This window comes from Artemia sp. Qi Xiang Cuo, chromosome 5 (assembly GCF_049724085.1).
Source record: "Artemia sp. Qi Xiang Cuo chromosome 5, ASM4972408v1, whole genome shotgun sequence".
Lineage (NCBI taxonomy): Eukaryota > Metazoa > Arthropoda > Branchiopoda > Anostraca > Artemiidae > Artemia > Artemia sp. Qi Xiang Cuo.
Genome location: NC_142798.1, coordinates 33,839,019 through 33,862,519, shown reverse-complemented (window position 1 = coordinate 33,862,519; position 23,501 = coordinate 33,839,019). Strand labels below are relative to the sequence as shown.

The 23,501-nt window shown below is 36.9% G+C and overlaps 1 protein-coding gene across 1 annotated transcript in view; it reads right to left on the bottom strand.

The window, feature by feature from the left end:
- LOC148952055 (uncharacterized) overlaps positions 1 to 23,501 on the bottom strand; it is a 318,887-nt gene that overhangs the window by 147,661 nt on the left and 147,725 nt on the right. Inside the window, exons 9-11 of the mRNA XM_089089125.1 lie at positions 22,630 to 22,920; positions 13,636 to 13,816; positions 11,446 to 11,692 (exon numbers count right to left, since the gene is read on the bottom strand). Coding sequence (XP_088945251.1) covers positions 11,446 to 11,692; positions 13,636 to 13,816; positions 22,630 to 22,920 — 719 coding nt within the window. The remainder of the gene's footprint in view (positions 1 to 11,445; positions 11,693 to 13,635; positions 13,817 to 22,629; positions 22,921 to 23,501) is intronic.

Here is a 23,501-nt window from a genome sequence, read left to right as displayed (position 1 = left end):
GGGCAACCGACGGTATGAGACCAAGAATTCCAAATTGCGAGAATGATATTGCTGATAATGAAAATGATTTTGTTACCACGTCCGGGGCAGCCGACGATCATTTATCCGATTTGACGACTCTCCAGTCAGAAAAGATTTCGTTTATCATAGCCCCATAGACAAATCCCTCACTAGGAACGCTAAACAAACGCACATTAGCCAAACTTGGAAAAAGGGAACTAGTCCTAAACGAGATGAATCTTTACCGCTTGGACATCGTTGGACTATCTGATACTCACCTTCCCTCCACAGGAGTAGAAAGAACAAACGACATCACGCTCATCACGTCTGGAAGAAGTGATGGGGTTCACCGCCAAGGTCTTGTTTTCCTACTCTCCAAGCGAGCCAAACAGTCTCTTCTTGACGTCCATCTTGTCTCTGAACGTAATATTACCATTTCTCTGGAGGGATTCATTGCCAATATGACCTTAATCAAAGTTTAGCCCCCACACTCGTTCTACAATAATCAAGAAGTCGAAAACTATCGTCATCTCTAACATACCGTTGATACTGCTCCCAAGAAAGATGTTCTGTTCGTGATTGGGGACTACCAACGCCATTGACGAAATTCAAATAATTGACGAGAAGACGTTACGTGCAAGTTCAAGCATGGGCGGTAGAATCAGAGTGATAAAGTGCTCATCGACTTTTGTAGGGATAACGGAATCATTATAACAAGAACCATGCCCTGTCATTGAGAACGAAGGAGAGTTACTTAGAGATCCCCTGACAGCCGCACTGCAAACATGATTGATTACATACTTGTTCTGCAAGCGACGGAAGTCATCAGCACTGAACACAGTCTCCGTAGCAGGTGGCGACTTCGAATCGGAGCACGTTCTAGTCATGTCTGAGCTCAGTTTGCGCATTCGGAAGCCCCAACAGCCTAAGAAAAACTTACCGAGATATCGTGTCAACCTGCGAAAAACATAGAAACAAGGATTGTCGGATTGTCGAGAATCCAACCCATGGAAGCTTCAACAGGAGAAGAAATTGACGGATTGGTCAACGAAAGCGCATCCATTATCAGAGAAACGGATAAACCGTGGATCACCCCTGAAATTATTGATCTATGTGTGCAGAAGCGCGCCCATGCTAACAAGGTAGATCGACAAAGCAAGGACGAGTACAAGAGGCTGAAGCGCCTAGTAGATAAGAAAATCCAGCAAAAAAGAAGTCCTCAGCCACTCCTATAATGTTAGATAAACATGGGCTCCCAATCACGGATACCAAAGGAAAATAAGAATGATGAAAAGATCCCTTCAGAAAAAAACTTAAACTAACAATAGCGTCGAACCCGAATACCTTACTGTCTTTCCTACTGCCGCAGTACCCAGTAGACCCAAGCCTTCCTCAACTACGAGATCAAGTACTCTCAGCAATAAAATCTCTAAAAATTAATAAAGCCCCAGGCCCGGATGGTATTCAGTCAGAACTATTAAAAGCAAGCCCAGAAGAACTGGTCGATATCTATCACAAAGTCATAACAAGTGTCAGGAAAACGGGCCACTTCCCCAGATCTTGGGCAAAAGCCACCATCGTCCCCTTTTTTAAAAAGAGAGAAAAGGGTGACTGTAACAACTACAGAGCAGTTATTTTAACTAGCCAACTGGCAAATATTCTTACAAAAATAATCCTTGACCATCTGAAATCACTAACAAACCATATATTAGAGGAATACCAGGCAGGCTTTAGAAAAGAACGCTCTATCATTGACCAGATTTTCTCCACTCGGCAAATGATAGAGAAGTATATCGAGTTTGCAAAAGAGCTGCTACTACTCTTCATTGATTTCAAGCAGGCTTTTGACTTGATATGGCGAGATGGATTATGGCACATCCTGCTACATTATGGAGCCCCTGAAAACATAGTAATCCTGATAAGAGACATGTATTCCCATTTTGTCAGCCAAGTCCAGACGCCCGAGGGATTGACAGAGGAGTTTCTGACATCAGTGGGCGTTCTTCAAGGTTGTCTCTTGTCACCCCACCTCTTTAACCTATTCCTCAACGCAGCACTATCATTTGCTGAAACTGTTGACGGTGCAGACATTGGAGGGAAGCTTTTTGATAAACTGGCATACGCAGATGACATTGAGAAACTCAATAGTCAAGAGCATCTACTCCAAGCTGACACCGACAAACTAGTGTCAGCAACCAGGCCTTTGGGATGGTCGTTAATACAGACAAAACTAAGGTTATGTGGATGTCTGGAGACCCTGCTTCAAGAAACGTGTAACTAACAATTAAAGCAGAGTCAGTAGAAAAAATTGTCCCCTTCGTCTACCTAAGGAGCCTTCTAACTCCTGATAACAACTATTCGAAATCGATCAAACGAGCACTCGGCCTGACAAGCGCCAGGCTTCAGGAACCTCTTGCCAATCTGGAAAAACAAGACTCTGTCAACTTCTCTGAAGGTGCGACTCTTTAACTCTCTCATAATCCCAATAGCTTTGTACTCGAGTGAAACTTGGTCAATAAAGGCTGATCATGAGCAAAGAATCTCCGCTTTTGAAACTAAATGCCTTAGACGCATTGCGAGGGATTACCTATATTGACCGAGTCTCAAATGAAGACCTCCGAAAACTACTCCGTTGTCCCCGCACCATCATGGACCGGGTCAGAAGCCAACAGCTCCGCTGGCTTGGCCATAACCAGTGAATGTCGGCCAACCAGCTTCCAAAAATCACATTCGAAGGACGGGTTCACGACACGCGCCCCAGAGGCCAACCTCGTAAGAGATGGGCAAACCGTTTTCCGGCACATAACCTCCCCCCGCTTCTTCGTCTAGCGCCAGATTGATCGACCTACTGTGGCCATATTCACAACTTGCTCAGAAGAGAAGAAGCCCCAACACAGCCACAAAGGCCGGACAGGACTTAAGTCAAGTCATCAGAGTGGCAAGTCTCCTGACAACAAAGGTTTAACTACATCCATCGTCCTTACCTACTACCTAGATAATGAACTCTGTTATACTTGCAAAAGCTACAATCGTCCATAATGATATACAACTGTTTGTCGCAAAAAATACACTTTATTCTATGCTCACATGGAGGCCCATACACAGTATAGTGGTTTCATGGGGGGGGGGGGGTACTAGCCCCTTAGTTTGAATGTAGTGGTCAATTATATTTATATTTTGCAGTTACGATTTCTCAATTTAAACAAACAGGGTTATCTGTCTGAGCTTTGACGTTGTAGATATCCAACTTGAACATCAGATTTCAACAAGGTCAACTCTGATGATTATTAGATGCATGCCTTACGATGAGACTGGTTGCCAGACTGAATAACAACAAGCCCAATTCTCCCTCTTGCTCTTTTCCAGCTATATCCTTTTTGTTAATCATAGTTTTTACGTTTTGAAAACAATTCTGATTCGTCAAAACTGATTACGTCTACGTATCAATAGTGGATCCAGAACTTTGAAAAGGTAAGAAGGAGTGGCAGAAATTTTGATATCTTCCTTTCCATTTTCTCATTCTGACGATTCTTATCCTAGAATTTGGGGCTTAGCACGTTCTGTATGTGTTTTTTTGCCCGATAGATTGTCTGACAGATGTATTTATTATTTTTTGTCCATTCCAAAGGAATATTATTAATAATTATACTTTTAATTTTTTTCCTTTTAAATTAGTCTAATGATTCTTCCTAGATGAAAGTGTGGACAAAATGAATGAACTTTTAGAGGTTTTGTGAGTTCAGGATGCTAGAACAGGTTTGCAAAATGAATGTTAAGAAGACTAGGTCACTTACATTCAATAAATAATTGAAGATGAAAAGGTGACGATGGGTAACAAAAAGATTGATCAGGTGGACAGCTTCACTTACCTTGGACAGTAAAGACTGTGGGAGCAATGAAGAAGTTAAAAGTAGAATAGCCAAGTCTCTGGGTAAATTTTCACAGTTGAAAAAAGCTTGGAAGAATACGAAGATAAACTGCAAACCAATATCAGAATATTGGAAGCTACAGTCAGGACCGGAAAAAGGGCGATTGGAACGATTGGGCCCAGTCAGGCCCTGCGTTTGAAAGGGCCCCCGCCGCCATCAAAATGAACAATTGATTTTCGAAATTGTGAACTATTCTTAACAATTCTAGTAAGCGTTGCTACTGGAGAGAGATTCATTTTCCAGGCTAAGACCAATAAAAAAAAGTGTATGATATCAACAATAAATCAGGATAGACTAAATAGTTTAGCAATCATGTTGACAGAAAGTGAAGACACAAGGATAATAAATTTTAAAACTGTTTTAGAAGCATTTGCAGAACAAAACTTAGAAATATGTAAATCCATATGCCCATATTCGGTGATATAAAGTTCAAAGGGCATTTTCAGTAGTTTCATAATGTCTAGGGGACACAAACGTAAATTAACGTTAGCACAAGATGAGTACAAAGAAGAACAGAAGAGGGCAAAACCGTAAGCTGAAAATGAACAAACTGGACCATCAAATGAGACAAGATCAAGAGAACAACCTGAGAAATGTAAATGTACGACAGGTGATAATGAACAACCCTGATCCTCAAAAGTGACAAGACAAATCCAAGCAACTAAGGCAAAGGGCACTGAAAAAATGTCGGAAGCAGTGATAAGCGAAAATAAAAATCAAAGAGATGTGTTGTTTAAATATTGGCGAAACCGACAACTAGAACAAATTAAAAACGAAATTGAAGAATATAGAAATATGCAATTAAAAAATAAGTGGCAGTTCAGAACGACTCGAAAACAAAAGTGAAGAATAAAAAAAATATGCGGTTACAAGACATGCGACAATGAAAATCACAACGAATCAAAATGAAAACGAAGAATAGAGAAATGTGTGGTTAGAAGATATGCGACCGTGAGAACAAAGAAATATGCAGTTAGAAGATAATCAGCAGTTAGAATTACAAGCAACAGCAGGAATCAGAAATTGCCAATGTTGAAAGCGAATAATTGTAAGGTTAGAAGAAACACTAAAGCAAGTATCAAGAGTGTTAAAATTACTGTGAAGAACAAAGAAATGTGCTGTTAAAGGACAGCGAGAATTAGAACAAGTCAAAAATGAAAGCGAAGAAGAAAAAAGGCACTTGTGCACATAATGGTCACACTCGAGAACAAACCGGTTTTATCTGTCTCTAATAAGAGACAATTAGCTTACGATCAGTGGGAAACAAGTGACGGGTGACAGAATACATGGGACTTGTATAGTTTGGGCAAAATATTTGCACATCGGGGGGGGGGAATATGGTATTTGGACAGCGTGGAGATAGAAAACAATTCTTACTTCATAATATGCAGAATAATTGTAGCTATCACATTTTGCATGCCGCACCCGTTATACTTTACACACCCCCCTCCCTAATGTGCAAAGATATAGCCCAAAGTTGTTTCTAAAGTATTATATTTTCATTATATTTTGGTATGTTTCATTAGGATTGGCCCAACTTCACTTCTCGAGAGTGTACTATTATGTACACAAGTACCTAAGAAATATTATGTTAGAAGAACAACAACCATCACAATCTTCGATGCCAACAAATTGTGGCATAAAACCCAGTAAAAACCTAAAAAGATACCGTAAACTCTGCAAGTGTTATTTACAAGTCATTGGAACCCTTCACCTTTTGTATGTATTCACTGTTGAATTTGTCCATTATCCCACAGGAAAAGTAGCCAACAAAGATGATTTACTTGGAGGCTGCTGCCTGCTTTGTCGAATTGCTTTCCTGCATCAACAATTTCCAAATGAATTTGTTTGGCCTGTTATAGGATATCACTTGCTCTCTAAAGACTTCCACAAAGAAAAACGAAACTGAAGCTCATGCTTTGCTTTAACTTCATTCAAAGTAAGCGATGATTAAACCAAAAATAGTCGTAGTGTTTTCAGCTTCAAAATAGCTGGGTGAATTTATCACAAAATCAATTTTGCGGCTCCACCCATTACAGACCACTGAAGGTAATTTTGAACCATATTAATATTGCCAAATGTACTTTTTATGCCCCAATAAAAATGTTAAAGTACACCTTTCACATCTTTTAAATTACTAGATCTGTCGTAGATCAGTCCGGCCCTGGCTACAGTGATGAGAGTGGTCAAATATGGATGTGAAGCTTGGGTGCTCAGAAAAGCGGATAAAGATTTGCTGGATGTTTTCCAGAGAATTTGCCTACAGATTGTTCTGGGTACCCGGCTGACTGACCGTATTTCAAACAGTAGGCTGTAAGAGAAGTGTGATTCAATCCTGCTTTCTGGGGCTATAATGAGAGAGAGGCTGAGGTGGCTAGGGCATGTTCTGCGGATGAAGGATGACATATTGCCGAAGATTGTTCTTTTTGGTCAACCGTCTAGGGCTAAACAGAAAGTAAGTCGTCCGCAGTTGGGATAGGGTGTCATAAGGAAAGGTTTATGGGAAATGGGAATTTCCTGGGAGGGTGTTAAGAGAGAGGCATTGAATTGATGGAGAGGGAGGAGCAGCGTGCATAGCTGTGGTGGCCTCAGGCGGCTTGGTGCTGCGGTGAGTTGTTAGTTGTAGTAGTATTTAAAAAATTGTTGAGCTTAGATTGTAGATTCAGCAATTTAAGAAAAGTTGAGCGTTATCAATTTTTACAGATATCATCAGAGAATGACACCCACCATACTTTGGAAGATATTTTGCTTTCATAAAATTATATCTAAAGGGAATAAGGAAAACAATTATACCATTAACAATATTAGATATTAAACAGGCAATGTAAAAAATACAACAAGAGGAAAAAAATAAATACCTTTTCTCGTCTCGGGTCTAGCTTCTTGGGTTCGGATAAAATAAAAAAAAAAAAAATTACTGAAAAGTCTGCATATCGTTTCTGCGGTGAGATTTTACATGAACCAATGTAAAAGATATCACTGCTGGCGAATCTTCAATTTGTTTCCGTTTCCGATCAGAGCATTGACGCTTTTCTCGTACTGTTTTGTATATTTTGTTGTTTTACTGCTGCGACAATTTCAAATTCCACCTATTTAAGTTGAGCTTCCCAACAACTAATCGGCTCTTAAAAGATGTGAGTACTTCCCAGGTCAGCTCCCCTCCCTCCTTGAAAATGTCAAATGTCTCCTTGAATGTTTGATATCTTCAATAATAGTGTCTATTTCCCATGTCATTCACTTATTTCAAAGCAGTTTTCAAATCCCCCCCCCCTCTTAAAAAAGAAGAACGTTTTGCTCATCTGGATTTTTGACACAGGAAACAATTCTACAACAGAAAATGACAAACTTCGTTTTCTTCATAAGGTAGGAGGTCACGCACATCAAAATGGGTTTTGACATCAAAATTTCACTTATTTTTATGGTCCGACTGTCATGTTGGTTTCTGGTCATGGTTCAATCCACTAAAGCAAATCTGCCAGCACACACAGTAAATAACACGGAGAAATATAAAAGATGGGACTTCTTTTTTCTAAATCCTTTTATGATCTTGAGAGTAAATATATAAAACTCATATAAACAAAATTGTCCTTGAGTGAGGTACACCAGATGTGGCATCAATGATAACAATTGCGAAATCAATAAATATTTCCTTAATTATTTATCTTTGTTAATAATGGAATATTTACCCTCATTTACGATGCGTACTATTAGTTTCAAATTATTACTGCCATGAGCCTTTATTTTGATTCAGGCGTTAATCGTGGACGGCTAAAACATAGCTAACATTACAAAAGAAATGTAGGAATGTTTCACTTGTATTATTTTTTCCTTTAAAACTTCATCCGAAAAAAAAATTGTGATGTAAACTTAAAAAAGGATTCATTCGATTTAAACTGAAATATCTAGTGCACTTTTAAGGATAAAAGCGACTGGAGGGCTATCAGCCCCGCCCACAAGCCCTTGTAATATTTTGTAGCCTATGTGTTTGTTTGCATATAAGTTTATCTTGGTATATTGTATCGAATACTAACTCTTACTGATGTTCAATTATTTTATTTATTCTTTTCTCTTTTTACCTTTCGCTGTCCTGGTTGTGTTATCCCTCCTTTGCTATTGTCGTTCAAGTTGATTGATGTCCCTCGCAAAGTTTGTTTTATATGTATAACTATTTAGTTCTTGTACTCGGTTTGCATTGTACAGCTAGATTATAATCATTTAATGACAACAATTACTTAATTATTGAGATTAACTAGTCAAAACCACTTCGACTCAAAATCTAATCGGCAATAAAGAATATAATCATTGATAAAACAATTACGCAGCAGCCAAAACTATATAGCGGCTCTATTAATTCAAAAAAGGGTATGCAATGCTTTCCTCAGAATGATATGTAGAATTTCATCGTATTATGAAAAACAAGTTTAAACGATTGGTTCAGTCCGATTGCTTCGATATCTTGTTTGGTTCTTAGAAGAGTTAGAAGTTTGTGTTTTTTCTCAAAATGTGTTAATAGTTGATGCATTTTCTCAAATGCTGAAACAGTTGGAATTTAGAGCTTTTTGCATCAAAACTTAGTTTTTACTAAGTTTTACTAAGTTTAACCTTCATTTTATAAACAAATGTTTGTTAATAAGGATAAAAAACTATTTTTTTCATTTTTTTGCTCTCTTGTAAAATATATATTTTCTTTGCACAGACAGTTATTTGCATGGAAATGGTCAAATCGTTTTATAACAACAATATAATTGCTAATAACAATGCAAAAAAAAAAAAAAAAAAAATAAAAAAAAAAAAAATCTGAAATCGTTTTCTCCTGTTTTAAATTCTTGGCAATTTAAGTCATGTAGCATAACATTATTTGAATTACTGATGGCAAAGTTTTTTTTATGAAAACAATAAAAAGATACGCCGCACTTCTTACATCAAAAATGATATGAAAGATCCAGCGAAAACATACCAAATTACCAATTCTTAAAAAACCAATAAAATTCCATAGGTACAAAATACTTCATACGATTTTATTACCAATTTTATGTTTAAGTGTTATATTTTTGAGCGGGCTAGCTTAGTAATACTAATACAGGAAACCTTAATTTTTAAAATACTCACAATAATATAAGGAGAGTTAGTCAATTGAAAGAAAATAGATAAATAGGCTCCAGCGATCGATTTAGCAAGATAATTTGGCAAGGAAATACATATAACACAATTTACTATTTGCCCCGTTTTTGCAACAATTCGACGGTATTATATTTTATGTTAGCAAAAGGGTAGATGGATATCAAACATCCTCAATTAATATTAGTAAACCTTGGTCCTTGTAGACCGTGAGCTGGTCTGGGGGCTTTTGCTGCCGTTTGTCTATCCAGTTTGAATAACTTTAGAAGGTCCTAACTACTATAACGATTGTATTTAATTAATTTGTTTTCTCTGTCTTATAGTCTGGTTTAGGCATCTTTCCAAGCTTAAAAGCAACAATTATTTTCCTATCTAAATTATTCAGTTTTTTAGTTTAAACGTATCAGGTGAAAAAGAGATTATATACTTTAACACTAAAATTACGGTAGTCAAAATCCCAGATAACAGCTTATTGGCATCAATCAGTTGTCAGCAATTATTGGCAGCAATCAGTTGAAAAATTGCATCACGTGATGGATTTAAATAAAACTTAAAAATGTAATTTAATGACATGTTAATAGCCCATATATATGTTAGCTTACCCTTCAACGTTTGCAGCAAAACTTGAAGATCTCATGGCTTCTAATTATCAACACACATCAAATGGAATTACGATAACATCACTAGCATTAGGGACATTTCCATACTACTATTAACACAAATTTTAAAACAACACTGCTATTTTATGCATCTTGGGTTTTTATAGAAATGAACAGCTTGAGCTTCATTGTAATGTATACATGACTTGTAATGTAGTAACTTCATGGGGAAAATTTACGTTTCTTTTAATAACTTATAAGTTATAGAGCCTGGCCAACCATTTGTATACATAGGAGGACGGCCTACGGCCTCTTTTCTATAGTTTCTTACATTCTATCATGTCGTTTTTGGTATTGCCCCCCCCCCCCAGTGAACCTGAAAAGAATTCATTACCGCATGTGTTCTTTGATTTTCAAATATCCCCGATCGATTATATCCTCGTACACTAAAAATATCAGAATAGGCACATTAAACAATAAGATCAAACATAAGGCGCTGAGAGACAAATGAAATAAACTATCTTCAGCACGGACAGCTAAATTCAAAATCCAAGTACGAAAAATAATTAAAACAGATAAGATGCAGATCACCATCCACTATGATCCTTTACGTTAAGCATTCAAATCATTTTACTAATCTATCGTTCAATGACGCCCATTCTTCATATTAAATGCCAAGAAAAGGTATCCATTTTATACTTTTAAAGTCATATCACTTCAGTTTAATTTGTAATTATGAGCAGAAGCCCTAGGTAGCAAAAAGCTGTTTTCTTGCAGAAAGCTGCCAGTCAGCAATCTTGCTCAATAATTTGTAAAGTCCAGTTGACTCAGTAGCTTATGATCCGAGTTATCTATGCATGTTATGTGTTTGATCTTGGATGGCAAACCAGAATGTGAAACAGTTAATTGGTTAAGCGTGATGGTCTGTTTTTCTATCTGATAATGCACTCTTATACCCAAGGGCGTATCCACGACTTTTTTGGGGGGATGGGGGTACAAAAAACTTTAAAATGCATTAAAATTGTGTTTATATGTAGTTCTGTTATGTATTTCCGAATCCCAACAGAAATTTCAGGGGAGGAAACCCATCTAGGGAAGCGCCCCAAGAAAGATGATTTCAAATCAGAGCGCGATGTAGAACAAAGGTGTTCCTCCAGCACTCCGAGAAGCGAAAGTTACGATCAATATTGAAGTACAATTTCAGGTAAATAGAAATAATCAGAAATGGGAGACGGTGGTTCCCAGTCTTATTACCTTCCATAATTAGCGTTTGCAATTTATAAAGTTTAGACGTTTCGAACGATGCATTTTTTATTAAAATATTTTGGCAACCAGAGATAGAGTTGGCTCTTAGGCTAATGAGGTTAAACGCATTTTTCGATGAGGTCCATTTAAAAACATGTCATTCAGTCTTTTTACTGGTCATTTGTGTACATCTTCGCTTGTATTAATGGCGTCTTACATCGGATCGCTTGTATTAATGGTGTCTTACATCGGATCCTACATGCAATATTTGCATTTTGATTATGTGTATATATGAGTTTCAGATTTATATAATTTTGTTAACATGACTGCTTAATTAAATAAAAATATTAACAAATTAGTAAACTTTTTCAATAAAAATCTCCAAAAAGGGATTGCTCAATGCAAATATCCCCTAACAAGTTATGGTTCAAAGTGTTAGAGGGCGGAGGGCTCCAGGGAGTACATATTTCAGGTTTAATATGACAAGTATTTCTGATCCAAGTTACATGTATCAACTAACAAAAGTTCACAAAATAAAATAAATAACAAATTACCCAGTCTGTGTTTCTTCTGTTTGTGTCTTACGTCCACCTTCTTTCGTTCTTTTTCCCATTTTTTTCTTGATCTTCTCAGATTGCTCTTGACTTTCTTCTACTTTTACCTCTTGACTTTCTTTCACTGTTTTACCTTCTTCAACAGGCCTATCATGTCCATTTTTCAACTCTCTACCATTTTCCATTAGCGAAAAACCCTCAGCTTTTGTATCACAGTCCAGGGAAGAATAGTCGAAAGAGTAGTATCCTTTAATGGATAAATTGAATGTGAAATATGCATTCAACAAGGTTAGTTATTAAATAGTACACAGTAAAACCATATAAAGCATACAATATAAGAATCTAGTAAAGAATAAAACAAGGCGAACCCAAAATTATATCTATTATTATATAAATTCTAAAAAAGAGGCAGATATAAATAAAACTACAGATAACATGGATAAATACAACATTCAACTCTTTCTTGTTATAATGAAAGCCATCCACTAGTCCACGAAAGAACATTTCAGTCGAATAATATTCGTTTACGAATAAATTAAACAGTACACATTTATTCAACAAGGTTGGGAGAGGCCAGAAGGGGCGGGGGTAGTTACTGTAGTCAGTGATCCAAGGCTCGCTATCGTTTGATGGTGAATTCTAGGGTAATCGGAGGCGCTTACAACGAATATCAGGAAACACAAGTTCCCACGCATGTAGAACATGGTCATTTAAAGCATATAAAGTCAAATTTGGCCTATAACGACGTCATACCGCTCTTGATCTTTTAAATGGTAAAATAAATGAAAACTTTATAAACTTGACATATTCTGAATCCTAAGAACAAGTACTTTCACCTGGTATTTTTAGTTTTTTCCCACAAACTTTATTTTTTTAGTTAATCCTTATTTAATTTTGAAAACAAGGTTTTTAATATACTTTTTCTTAGTTTTTTTCGGTTCTTCTGAAATTTTTGCCTACATAAGTTTTTTTGTTTATGCTTTATTTGAATACTGCTCGTAATTACGAGTCAAACTATGTGCCTCTTTTCCAAAAATTCTTAATTCTTGAGCAACTATTTATTTTTTCTAAATAACGTCATAGCTTTCAGAAATTAGCCTACAATGACCGAGTTTTTAAAATTTATTTTAGCTGTTAAAAAAAGAAGAAAACGAATCAAACTGCACATCATTCGGGCTGTCAAAATGTCTTTTACTCGCTGTTAATAAAAACAAAGTCGATACTTGAATCTGCAAGAACATATAATCGTTTGAACAAGAAAATCCCCCCCCCCAAAAAAAAGGAAATTTTCTAAATGGTGGCATTTTGATCGAAATATTTTCAACACAACCTATAATATTTATCTCACCAAACGATATATCACTCTTTTTTTAATCAAATCTTGTATTAACATTTTAGACATCTAATATTTTTAACCAGAAAAAAAAAACAGATGCCTCGTTCTGCGATCGCATACGCGAATTTGGTTTCCATAGCACTAAAAAAACCTGAGCATCTTACATATAGGGTTTTAGTTGCATAAAGTAGCGAAAGTTACAACATAAGGATTACAAGGAAAGGATTTAGGATATTTATCTGATCTAGCTAAAGGTAAGGATTTCTGGCAACAACGATTTTAGGGGGTGTCAGTTGTCTTGCGTGAGGTACACCATGTTTTCTAGCCTAGTAATGTTGTTTCATTGTTGTATTTTCGTTGTCGGGTTTTCATTCTTGTGTTACAATTGTTTTTCTTCTGACATTCAGTTTGTTCCGTTTCCCGTTTCCCTCCGACCGAGGGATCAACAACTTGGGACTGATGTATATTCCATGTCCAGATTAATCCAGATTTAATCTCGGATTTTTACTTTTATTGCAAATTTTTGTGAAGAATTCTGATTTTCAACGATGATTTATTTTCTATAGGTTGCTCGTCAACGTCTCCTGCAGACTTCGGAAGAACTGTTGATATGACTGGTGTGACAAGTGAAAGTTTCGAGAGTATTCCCCGGAAAGGGACCCGACAGACGGTAACCGACAACCCTCTTGGTACTGAAGCTATTGAACATACCTGGAAGGTTAAAATTCCCATAAAAACGCGACCTTGTGACTCTTCTTCCTTACTGTCTTTGTTTGAAAATAGTTACGAGACTCCGATACCATTCTCGGTGACGAACCTGGACCTCTGCTTGACGCTTATAGGTTGTGTCCTACGAAACTTCTTGAACTGGAATTTGAAGAGCCAACTACCAGTTGGAAAGACTTCAACGCAAGAATCGTTATTTTCTCGTGTAGCAAAACCACCGTAGATAACTAACCCTCGCTTTCCTGTTCGCCAAAATTCTGCGAAGTCGTAGCAACTGCCACTAGTATTTGTCAAAAAACAGCAGCGAAGCTTCAAAACAGGTACGCAGACATCAGTCATGATCTAGCTGTTTATGAAATAAGCTATTGCTTTCGAAAGTCCCAGCCCAAAAAATTCTCTAATCTAGTTCTCTTAGTGGGTGGTTTTCACAAGCTCATGAACTATTTTAAAGCAGTAGGATCTCTCATAGATGGAGCAGAACTAAAAGAAGTTACTGCTGCGGTAGAGATTCTTAGGAAAGGTACTGCGAATAAGGTCCTTTCAGGAAAGAATTTGTACCAGGCACTCCATGCTCACTTCCAGGTCTAAGAAGGAATGAACGCACTCCGGTGGGAGGCATTTAAGAATTGGCTTGAAACATCCTGCTTCGTTTTAGTGCCTTCTACAGTCGAGAAACTTCGAATCCTGAGTGATGCAATTGAACGATTCAAAAGTAAAACTAGTTCTTAAGCATCTAAACATATAGGAGATGTGTTAGAAGCACAGCTTTTCTTGAAGTAAAATGAGTCCAGATATACCATAAGGAATCATAGCCTCTGGATCAACTATTTAGATCTTATCCGTACCGGAAACGACTATCTTTATGCTGAAAGAGCTGCAGACTGGGGATCACACTTAAATGCCAAAAGAGATTATTCCGATTTTCTTCGCATCTGGAGACCATATATATCACTTTACTGAAAACTATATGTATCTTGAACAGTCTTGGAAAGTATAAACAAAATCGAATTGAATATTTGATATATAATGATATTAATTGTTGAAAGATCCATCAGTTCAAGATTTTATTTCACTGTAATTTTATTTCCATTTTCAATGCTGTAAGAACTGGAAAAGAAAATATTTGTAACATAATTCGTTTTCAGTAAAGCGCCAATGACGCAGTAGGCTTCGGGTTTTTACAGTTAAGGAAAGGGAAAATTTTAGGGTCTTAAACAATTTTAGAAAGAACAAATAAATTAAACTGAATATTTGATATATAATGATATTAATTGCTAAAATCTCGACAGTTCAAAATTTTACTCTAATTTCAATGTTTATTGTTCAATATTAAGCACAAAAGAAAATATTTGTAATAAAATCACTTTTCAATAAAGCGCCAATGACGCAGTAGGTTTTAGGCTTTTACAGTGACAAAAGGAGGCGATATCCAAACTCTTGTTTGTAGTGATTTTTGTTCGTTTCAAGCTTGATTTACATATTCAATTTAAGTTTCACTCGTTTTAAGACTTATTTATTCATTTACATTAATTTCTGTTAGTTTTGGATTTTATTTATACTTCAATAGCAAACTATTTTTTTCGTTTTAAGCTTGATTTTTATATTCAATTTATGCATTACTTGTTTTATGATTTATTTATTCATTTATATTATTACTTGTTGTATTATTTTTTGCTATGATTGCTTATTTAATTTCTGTTCGTTTTGGGTTTCATTTATTCTATAATAGTAATTTCTGGTAGTTTTGAGTTTGAATTTTAACAGGTATTTGTATCAGCTGATCTTAGGTTTACAATGGCCTTCTTATCAAAAAGGTCAAATTTTTTTATGAAACAAAATTCAAAAAAATTTACTGAAAAAAATGTGCATTATCAGTGTAATATACATATCCTGATGTTTATTCCTTAAAGTCTTAATTAATTTTTAATTTCTTAAAGTTATAAAAGTGAACAAAAAACATTTAAAAGAATTTTTTCCAGTAAAGTACAAACTATATTATGGCTTTTAGAAAGCATAGGGTTCAGAACCCTACTCAGATTAATCTCTGCTCGTTTTGAGTTTGACTTATTTTAATTTCTGTTTGTTTTGGGTTTCATTGATTTATTGATACTGATTTGTGGTAGTTGTATGCTTGGTAAATGTATTTGATTCTATTTTTGTTTATTTCTGGTTTAATGGAGTTCTTTACTTTTTTTTGGAAAAACATATTTTGTGCAAAAAGTTTGTTTGATTAATTTCTGTTCGTTTAATATTGACTTAATCTTTTTCAGCGAAAAAGACTGAGTCTCTTCTGAAGTTAAACAACCATCCCTTACATAAAAAATTGAAAGGGCAATAGCCGTTTCAATTTCCAATAGAATGAGAACTTTTTGAAATTTTACGACAAAGCTTTCTATAAAACATTATATGCCCCCAGTTCATAATTACAACCTTAGCTCTGATGGCTGTGGGGGCGGGGGTTGTCATCCTCAAAGACCTAATTTCCAGAACTTTCAACTACGTTCAACAAAATGGCTATCTCAAAAATTTTGATTGGATGTGTTCGGGGAAATAGTGGGCGTGAGAGGGGAATTAATTACCCTTCAATCACTTTCGACTATTAAAAAGGGCACTTGCCCTCTCAATTTCCAATTAAAGGAGCCCCTTTTGAATTTTCTACGGCAACGCTAGCTATACAAACCTTATATGCCCCCAGGACATAGCTTACAACCTTTGCCCGGTGGGCTCTGGAGTGTTTGTCATCCTCAAATACATAATTTCCAGAACTTTCAACAACGTTGAACAAAATGGCTATCTCAAAATTTTGATTGGATATGTTTATGGAAATGGTGGGCGTGAGAGGGGGGTTAGTTACCCTTCAATCACTTTTGACTATTAAAAAGGGCACTATTCATTACAATTTCCAAACGAATGAGCCATTTTTCAAGTTTCTACGACAAAGCTTTCAATAAAAACCTTATATGCCCACAGGGCAGAACTTATAATCTTTGCCCTGAAGACTGTGACGGGAGTGTCCTGCTCAAAGATAAATTTCCAGAACTTTCAACTGCCTTAAAATTTCTACAACATCACTTTCTATAAAAACCTTATATACCCCAGGGCATAACTTACAACCCTTGCCCTGAGGGCTGTGGGGGGGGGGTCATCCTCAAAGAAATAATTTCCAGAACTTTCAAATAAATTGAAAAAATGGATATCCCAAAATTTTGATTGTATGTGTTTGGGGAATTGTTGAGCGCGAGAGGGCGTTAGTTGCCCTCCAATCATTTTCAACTATTAAAAAGAGCACTAACCATTTCAATTTCCAATCGAATGAGCCCTGTTTTGAAGTTTCTACGACAACGCTTTCTATAAAACCTTATATGCCCCCAGGGCATAGCTTACAACCCTTGCCCTGAGGACTGTGGAGGGGGGGGGGTTGTTGTGGTTATCCTCAAAGACTAAATTTCCAAAACTTTCAACGACGTTGAACAAAATTGCTATTTAAAAATTTTATTGGTTGTGTTTGGGAAAAAGGTAGGCGTGAGAGGTGGGTTATTTATCCTCCAATTACCTTCGACTATTAAAAAGGGAACCAACCCTTTGAATTCCCAATCGAACGAGCCCTTTTTCCAGTTTCTACGACAAAGCTTTCAATAAAAACCTTATATGCCCCCAGGGCATAACTTATAACCCTTGCCATGGAGACTGTGGGGGGATTGTCCTGGTCAAAGATATAATTTCCAGAACTTTTAACTGCGTTAAACAAAATGGCTATCTCAAACTTTTGATTGGATGTGTTTGGGGAAATGGTGGGCGTGAAGGGGAATTAGTTGCCTTTTAATCACTTTCGGCTATTAAAAAGGGCACTAGCCATTTCAATTTCCAATCGAATGAGCCCTTTTTGAAGTTTCTACGACAACGCTTCTAGAAAAACCTCATATGCCCCCAGGGCATAACTTAAAACCCTTGCCCTGAGGGCTGTGGGGTGGTTGTCATCCTCAAAGACTTAATTTCCAGGACTTTGAAAAAAATGGCAATCTCAAAATTTTGATTCGATGTGTTTGGGGAAAACGTGGGCGTGACAGGGGGAGGGTAGTTGCCCTCCAATTACTTTTGACTATTAAAAAGGGCACTAGTCCTTTGAATTTCCAATCGAATGAGCCCTTTTTCAAGTTTCCACGACAAACCTTTCAATAAAAACATTATATGCCTCCACGGCATAACTTACAACCTTAGCCCTGAGGGCTCTGGGGGAGTGTCATCCTCAAAGACCGAATTTCCAGAACTTTCAACCACGTTGAATAAAATGGCTATCTGAAAATCTTTATTGGATGTGTTTGGGGAAATAGTGGGCGTGAGATGGGGGTTAGTTACCCTTCAATCACTCCGACTATTAAAAAGGGCACTAGCCCTCTCAATTTCCAACTGAAGGAGCCCCTTTTGAAGTTTCTACGACAACGCTAGCTATACAAACCTTATATGCCCCCATGGCCTAACTTACAACCTTTGCCCAGGGGGCTCTGGAGTGTTTGTCATCCTCAAATACATAATTTCCAGAACTTTCAACAACGTTGAACAAAATGGCTATCTCAAAATTTTGATTGGATATGTTTATGGAAATGGCGGGCATGAGAGAGGGTTAGTTGCCTTCCAATTACTTTCGACTAGTAAAAACGGCGCTAGCCCTCACAATTTCCAATTGAATGAGCCCATTTTGAAGTTTCTACTACAAAGTTATCTTTAAAAACATTTTATGCCCCTAGGGCATAACTTACAACCTTTGCCCTGGGGGGTTTGTCATCCTCAAATACATAATTTCCAGAACTTTCAACTACGTTGAACCAAATGGTTATCTCTAAACTTTGATTGAATGTGTTTGGGGAAATGGTGGGCATGACAGGGGGTTAGTTGCTCTCCATTCGCTTTCAACTATTAAAAGGGAACTAGCCCTTTCAACTTCCAATCAAATGAGCCCTTTTTGAAGTTTCTACGACAAAACATTCAATAAAAACATTATATGCCCCCAGGGCATAACTTACAACCCTTGCCCTGAGGGCTCTGAGGGGGTTATCATCCTCAAAGACCTAATTTCAGGAACTTTCAACTACGTTGAACTAAATAGATATCTCAAAATTTTGATTGGATGTGTTTGGGGAAAAGGTGGGCGAAGGAGGGGGGTTATTTGCCCATCAATCACTTTCGACTATTAAAACGGGCACTAGCCCTTTGAATTTCCAAACGAATGAGCCATTTTTCAAGTTCCTACGACAAAGCTTTTAATAAAAACCTTATATGCCCACAGGGCAGAACTTATAATCTTTGCCCTGAAGACTGTGACGGGAGTGTCCTGCTCAAAGATAAATTTCCAGAACTTTCAACTGCCTTAAACAAAATGGCTTTCTCCAAATTTTATTGGATGCGTTTGGGGAAATGGTGGGTGCGGAAGGGGTGTTAGTTGCCCTCCAATCACTTTCGACCATGAAGAAGGGCACTAGCTCTTTGAATTTCAAATTGAATGTGCCATTTTTAAAACTTCTAGGACAACGCTTCCAATGAAAATATTAAATGTCGCCAGGGTATAACCTACAAGCCTTGCCCAGGGGGCTGTGGAGGGGGGGTGTCATCCTCAATGACCTGATTTCCAGAACTTTCAACTACGTTCAACAAAATGGCTATCTCAAAATTTTGATTGGATGTCTTTGGGGAAAAGGTGGGCGTGAAATATTGCCCTCCAATAACTTTCGACTATTAAAAAGGGCACTAACCCTTGGAATTTCCAATAGAATGAGCCCTTTTTCAAGTTTCTACGACAAAGCTTTCAATAAAAAATTTATATGCCCCCAGGGCATAAATTACGACCTTAGCCCTTAGGGCTCTGGGGGAGTGTCATCCTCAAAGACCTGATTTCCAGAACTTTCAACTACGTTGGACAAAATGGTTATTTGAAATTTTTGATTGGATGTGTTTGGGGAAATGGTGAGTATGAGAGGGGAGTTATTCACCTACCAATCACTTTCGAATATCAAAAGAGGTGCCAGCCCTCTCAATTTGTAATTGAATGAGCCCCTTTTGAAGTTTCTACGACAACGCCATGTATAAAAACCTTATATGCCCCCGGGGCATCACTTGCAACCTTTGTCCTGGGGGCTCTGGGGGGTCTATCATCCTCAAATACATAATTCCCAGAATTTTCAACAACGTTGAACAAAATGGCTATCTCTAAACTTTGATTGTATGTGTTTGGGGAAATGGTGGGCGTGAGAGGGGGTTAGTTGCTCTCCATTCACTATCGACTATTAAAAAGGGCACTAGCGTATCAATTTCCAATCAAATGAGCCCTTTTTGAAGTTTCTACGACAATGCTTTCTATAAAAACCTTATATGCCTCTAGGGCATAACTTACAACCCTTGCCCGTAGGGCTCTGAGGGGGTTATCCTCCTCAAAGACCTAATTTCCGGAACTTTCAACTACGTTGAACTAAATGGATATCTCAAAATTTTGATTGGATGTGTTTGGGGAAAAGGTGGGCGTGGGAGGGGGGTTATTTGCCCTTCAATCACTTTCGACTATTAAAACGGGCACAAGCCCTTTGAATTTCCAATCGAATGAGCCATTTTTCAACCTTATATGCCCACAGGGCAGAACTTAGTAACCCTGGCCTAAAGACTGTGGGGGGAGTGTCCTACTCAAAGAAATAATTTCCCGAACTTTCAACTGCCTTGAATAAAATGGATGTCTCAGAATTTTTATTGGATGTGTTTGGAGAAAAGGTGGGCGTGGGAGGGGTGTTAGTTGTTCTCCAATCACTTTCGACTATTAAAAAGGGCAGTAGCCATTCCAATTTCCAATCGAATGACCCTTTTCTAAGTTTCTACGACAACTTCTTCGATACGAAGTGCCCTGGCCAAAACCAGAAAATAAATAAATAATACATTGTGCCAACATCGTTTCTTTATTTGGGCAGCACTGTTATTGCGCTGTCTGTGATTTCTAGTGATTTTTCGCTTTTATCTTGAAATTTCTTCAAGACAAATATCTTTTACATTAGTTTGAGATTCTCCAAATTATTTTGAACTTTTTAATCAATTCTCGACGGTGAAAATTCCATTTTTTGAGGGAGCTATATATTTTTCTAGCTATACCTGCAACATGGTCATAGGAATATCGTATTGGTACATGTTGGCTGTTTTTCACAGAAAAAATACACAATAATAAGTATAGAATTCACATATGAAACGAAGCAAGTAATATGACACTAAGACATTTTGATTCGTCATGATACGCCACCTGGCGGCTCGAAATGGCGTAAAGCAAAGCCGTAAAAACGATTTTATTTTGAAAAAAGATCGATTGTAATGGTTTCTAGTGTCTTGTTAGGTTAAATTTTGAGTTTAATTTGACCGCTCTTCCAGCTAAAAAGTATCCTCTGAGCCACCAAGTGGCGATTAAAAAGAAATAAAAGAAATAAAAATTTTGAAACAGATGACGATCAAATTACTATATACATGCAGTTCCGACTCGTTATTAGCTTTCATTCATATCTGAATAATTACAAATACAGACAATTTCTAAGACCATACAGCCTTTCCATTTAAAAACATTGTCTTTTCATTAATAATAATAAAAGTCTTAACTTCTGTTATTATTAGTATAAAAAAGGTTTTTTTCTTTAAATCGAATTTTTGTTTAAATTTTTGTTTGGTGGTCGTGAAAATGCATTGTTTAGGATCTGCTCCACTTTTTCCGGCATTATCAGAGAAACAAATTTTCGCAAATTCACAATCTGAGTCACATTTCGTGTTAAAAAAGACGTGAAATCTCCAAGCACTTCTCACAGCTTCTTTAGAACATTTACATGAGTCATTGTTTGCTGCCGCTCGAAATAAATCGACAGTTTCAGCTAATGTTACAAGGTTTGGTGCACAGTTTTTTCCATTACGACTCTGGTCTCTTCTCGAAAAATTTTAAATGCAAACCACCAAAGAGAACTCATTTCTTAACACACTTACACTTGTGGGTAAAGCGATTGATAAACTTGTATCATAGGCAGCGGAATCGCGCTGCCTGAGTAAAGAACGACGTTGGCACAATGTATCATTTATTTTTTGGTCTTAGACCAGGGCACTTCGTAACGAAGAAGTTGTCGTAGAAACTTCGAAAAGGGCTTATTCGATTGGAAATTAGAGTGGCTAGTCCCCTTTTTAATAGTCGAAACTGATTGGAAGGCAGCTAACACCCCTTCCATACCCACCTTTTCCCCAAACACATCCAATCAAAATTTTAATAGCCTTTTTCTTCAGCGTAGTTGATTTCCACATAGAAATTATGTTTTTGAGGAGGAAACTCCCCCACAGTCCTCAGGACAAGGGTTGGAAGCTATGCCCTGGGTGCATATAAGGTTTTTATAGAAAGCGATGTTGTAGAAATTTTAAAAGGGACTCATTCGATCAGAAATTGTAATGAATAGTTCCCTTTTTAATAGTCGAAAGTGATTGAAGGGCAACTAACCCCCCTCTCATGCCCACCATTTCCATAAACACATCCAATCAAAATTTTGAGATAGCCATTTTGTTTTTAATTAGATTTAATTAGATTGTTTTTAATTGAGATAGCCAGAAGTTTTTAATTAGATTTTGAACGTTTATTTTGTACCTCTGAATGAGTGTCAAATGAAACAAAATTATGATTGAATGAGAACAGAAAAAGTACAATGGCTAACAGGTCGAAAGATAATGGATTGACTACTACTTTCTTTCAACTAAGAAAAAGACCTCTAGAGTAAATTCATAGCCATTAGAACTGTGAAATAGCTTTAACAGATCAAAATGCCTTAAAATTCACCAAACAGTGGGCAGGTTTACGTTATTTTTTTTTTTTTTCGTTTAATAAGTAGAATAAGCCACTTTTCATTTCAAACAAACTAAGCGTAGTATACAATAAACCCTACCTCACGATATGTATAGGAAAAAATGCTATTGTTTTTATATTACTATTACAGATTTAAAAAAAAAAAAAAAAAAAAAAAAAAAACGTTTCGTTACCCAACTTTGCAGAATATGCCCAGACAAACAAGCCGTTTCCAGCTACAAAAGCAAGAGCAATCACATTAAAACTGCCAATTTGGAGAACAACAACTTACTGTTTTCTTATCTCTACTATCTCGATCTACAGAAGTACCCCTCCTCGCGCTACCAGATTCACACCCTCCTGAGTCAACATAGGCCCGAGGCTTACTAGCTCTGTCAATTTTAGGAGGTGGGGGATCCATGGGTAAGCCTGTTTCTTTGACAAAAGGCTGCCTGTGATTTGATCCAACGCTATGCCGGGAATTTGGATGATGACTACTAGGTCGCGATGAATAACCTGAGTCGATGAATCCATATTCACTTTCTCGGTCCATTCGGCGACCATCAAGCCCCTCCGAAGATGGCTAAAACAAAAAATTAATTGCAAATTCTAATTAAAAAGAATCTTACAGTTAAAAATGTTATAGTTCTAAGGGAAAGTTCTGTTATAGTTCTACCATATTCAGAAAACCGTAAAACAGTACTATGATTCTATGAACAATAAAATAAAGAAACGAAAATATTCAAGCTGGCACGCACGCTGGTAAGGGTACCGTTCCCGAAATAATTTGCTTTTGTGGCAATAAATACTGATAGTATACATTTGGGCCGTTTTTTAGCACATAAGATCTTTCATCTTTCTGCAAAGAGTATCGTTTTTTCAACTCATCTTTGTTCTAAGATCTTACAGCACACTGATGTTAGCAAAAAACACGAAAGACGCCATCTTTCTGCCATATAGAACACTGATGAGAGAACTTTGATGATATACTCATCATTGTTCTCAGACCACTGATCACAGCTGAATGATGAAATAGGTTTGCATAAAAACTACAAAAGATTTAAGATATTAGAAATTTTTTGAGTTAAAAAACGGCCCTATTGACTTACAACTTTCAAGAGCATTTCAAGCATTCAGGGACAGAGGGTAAAAACAACTTTTCTG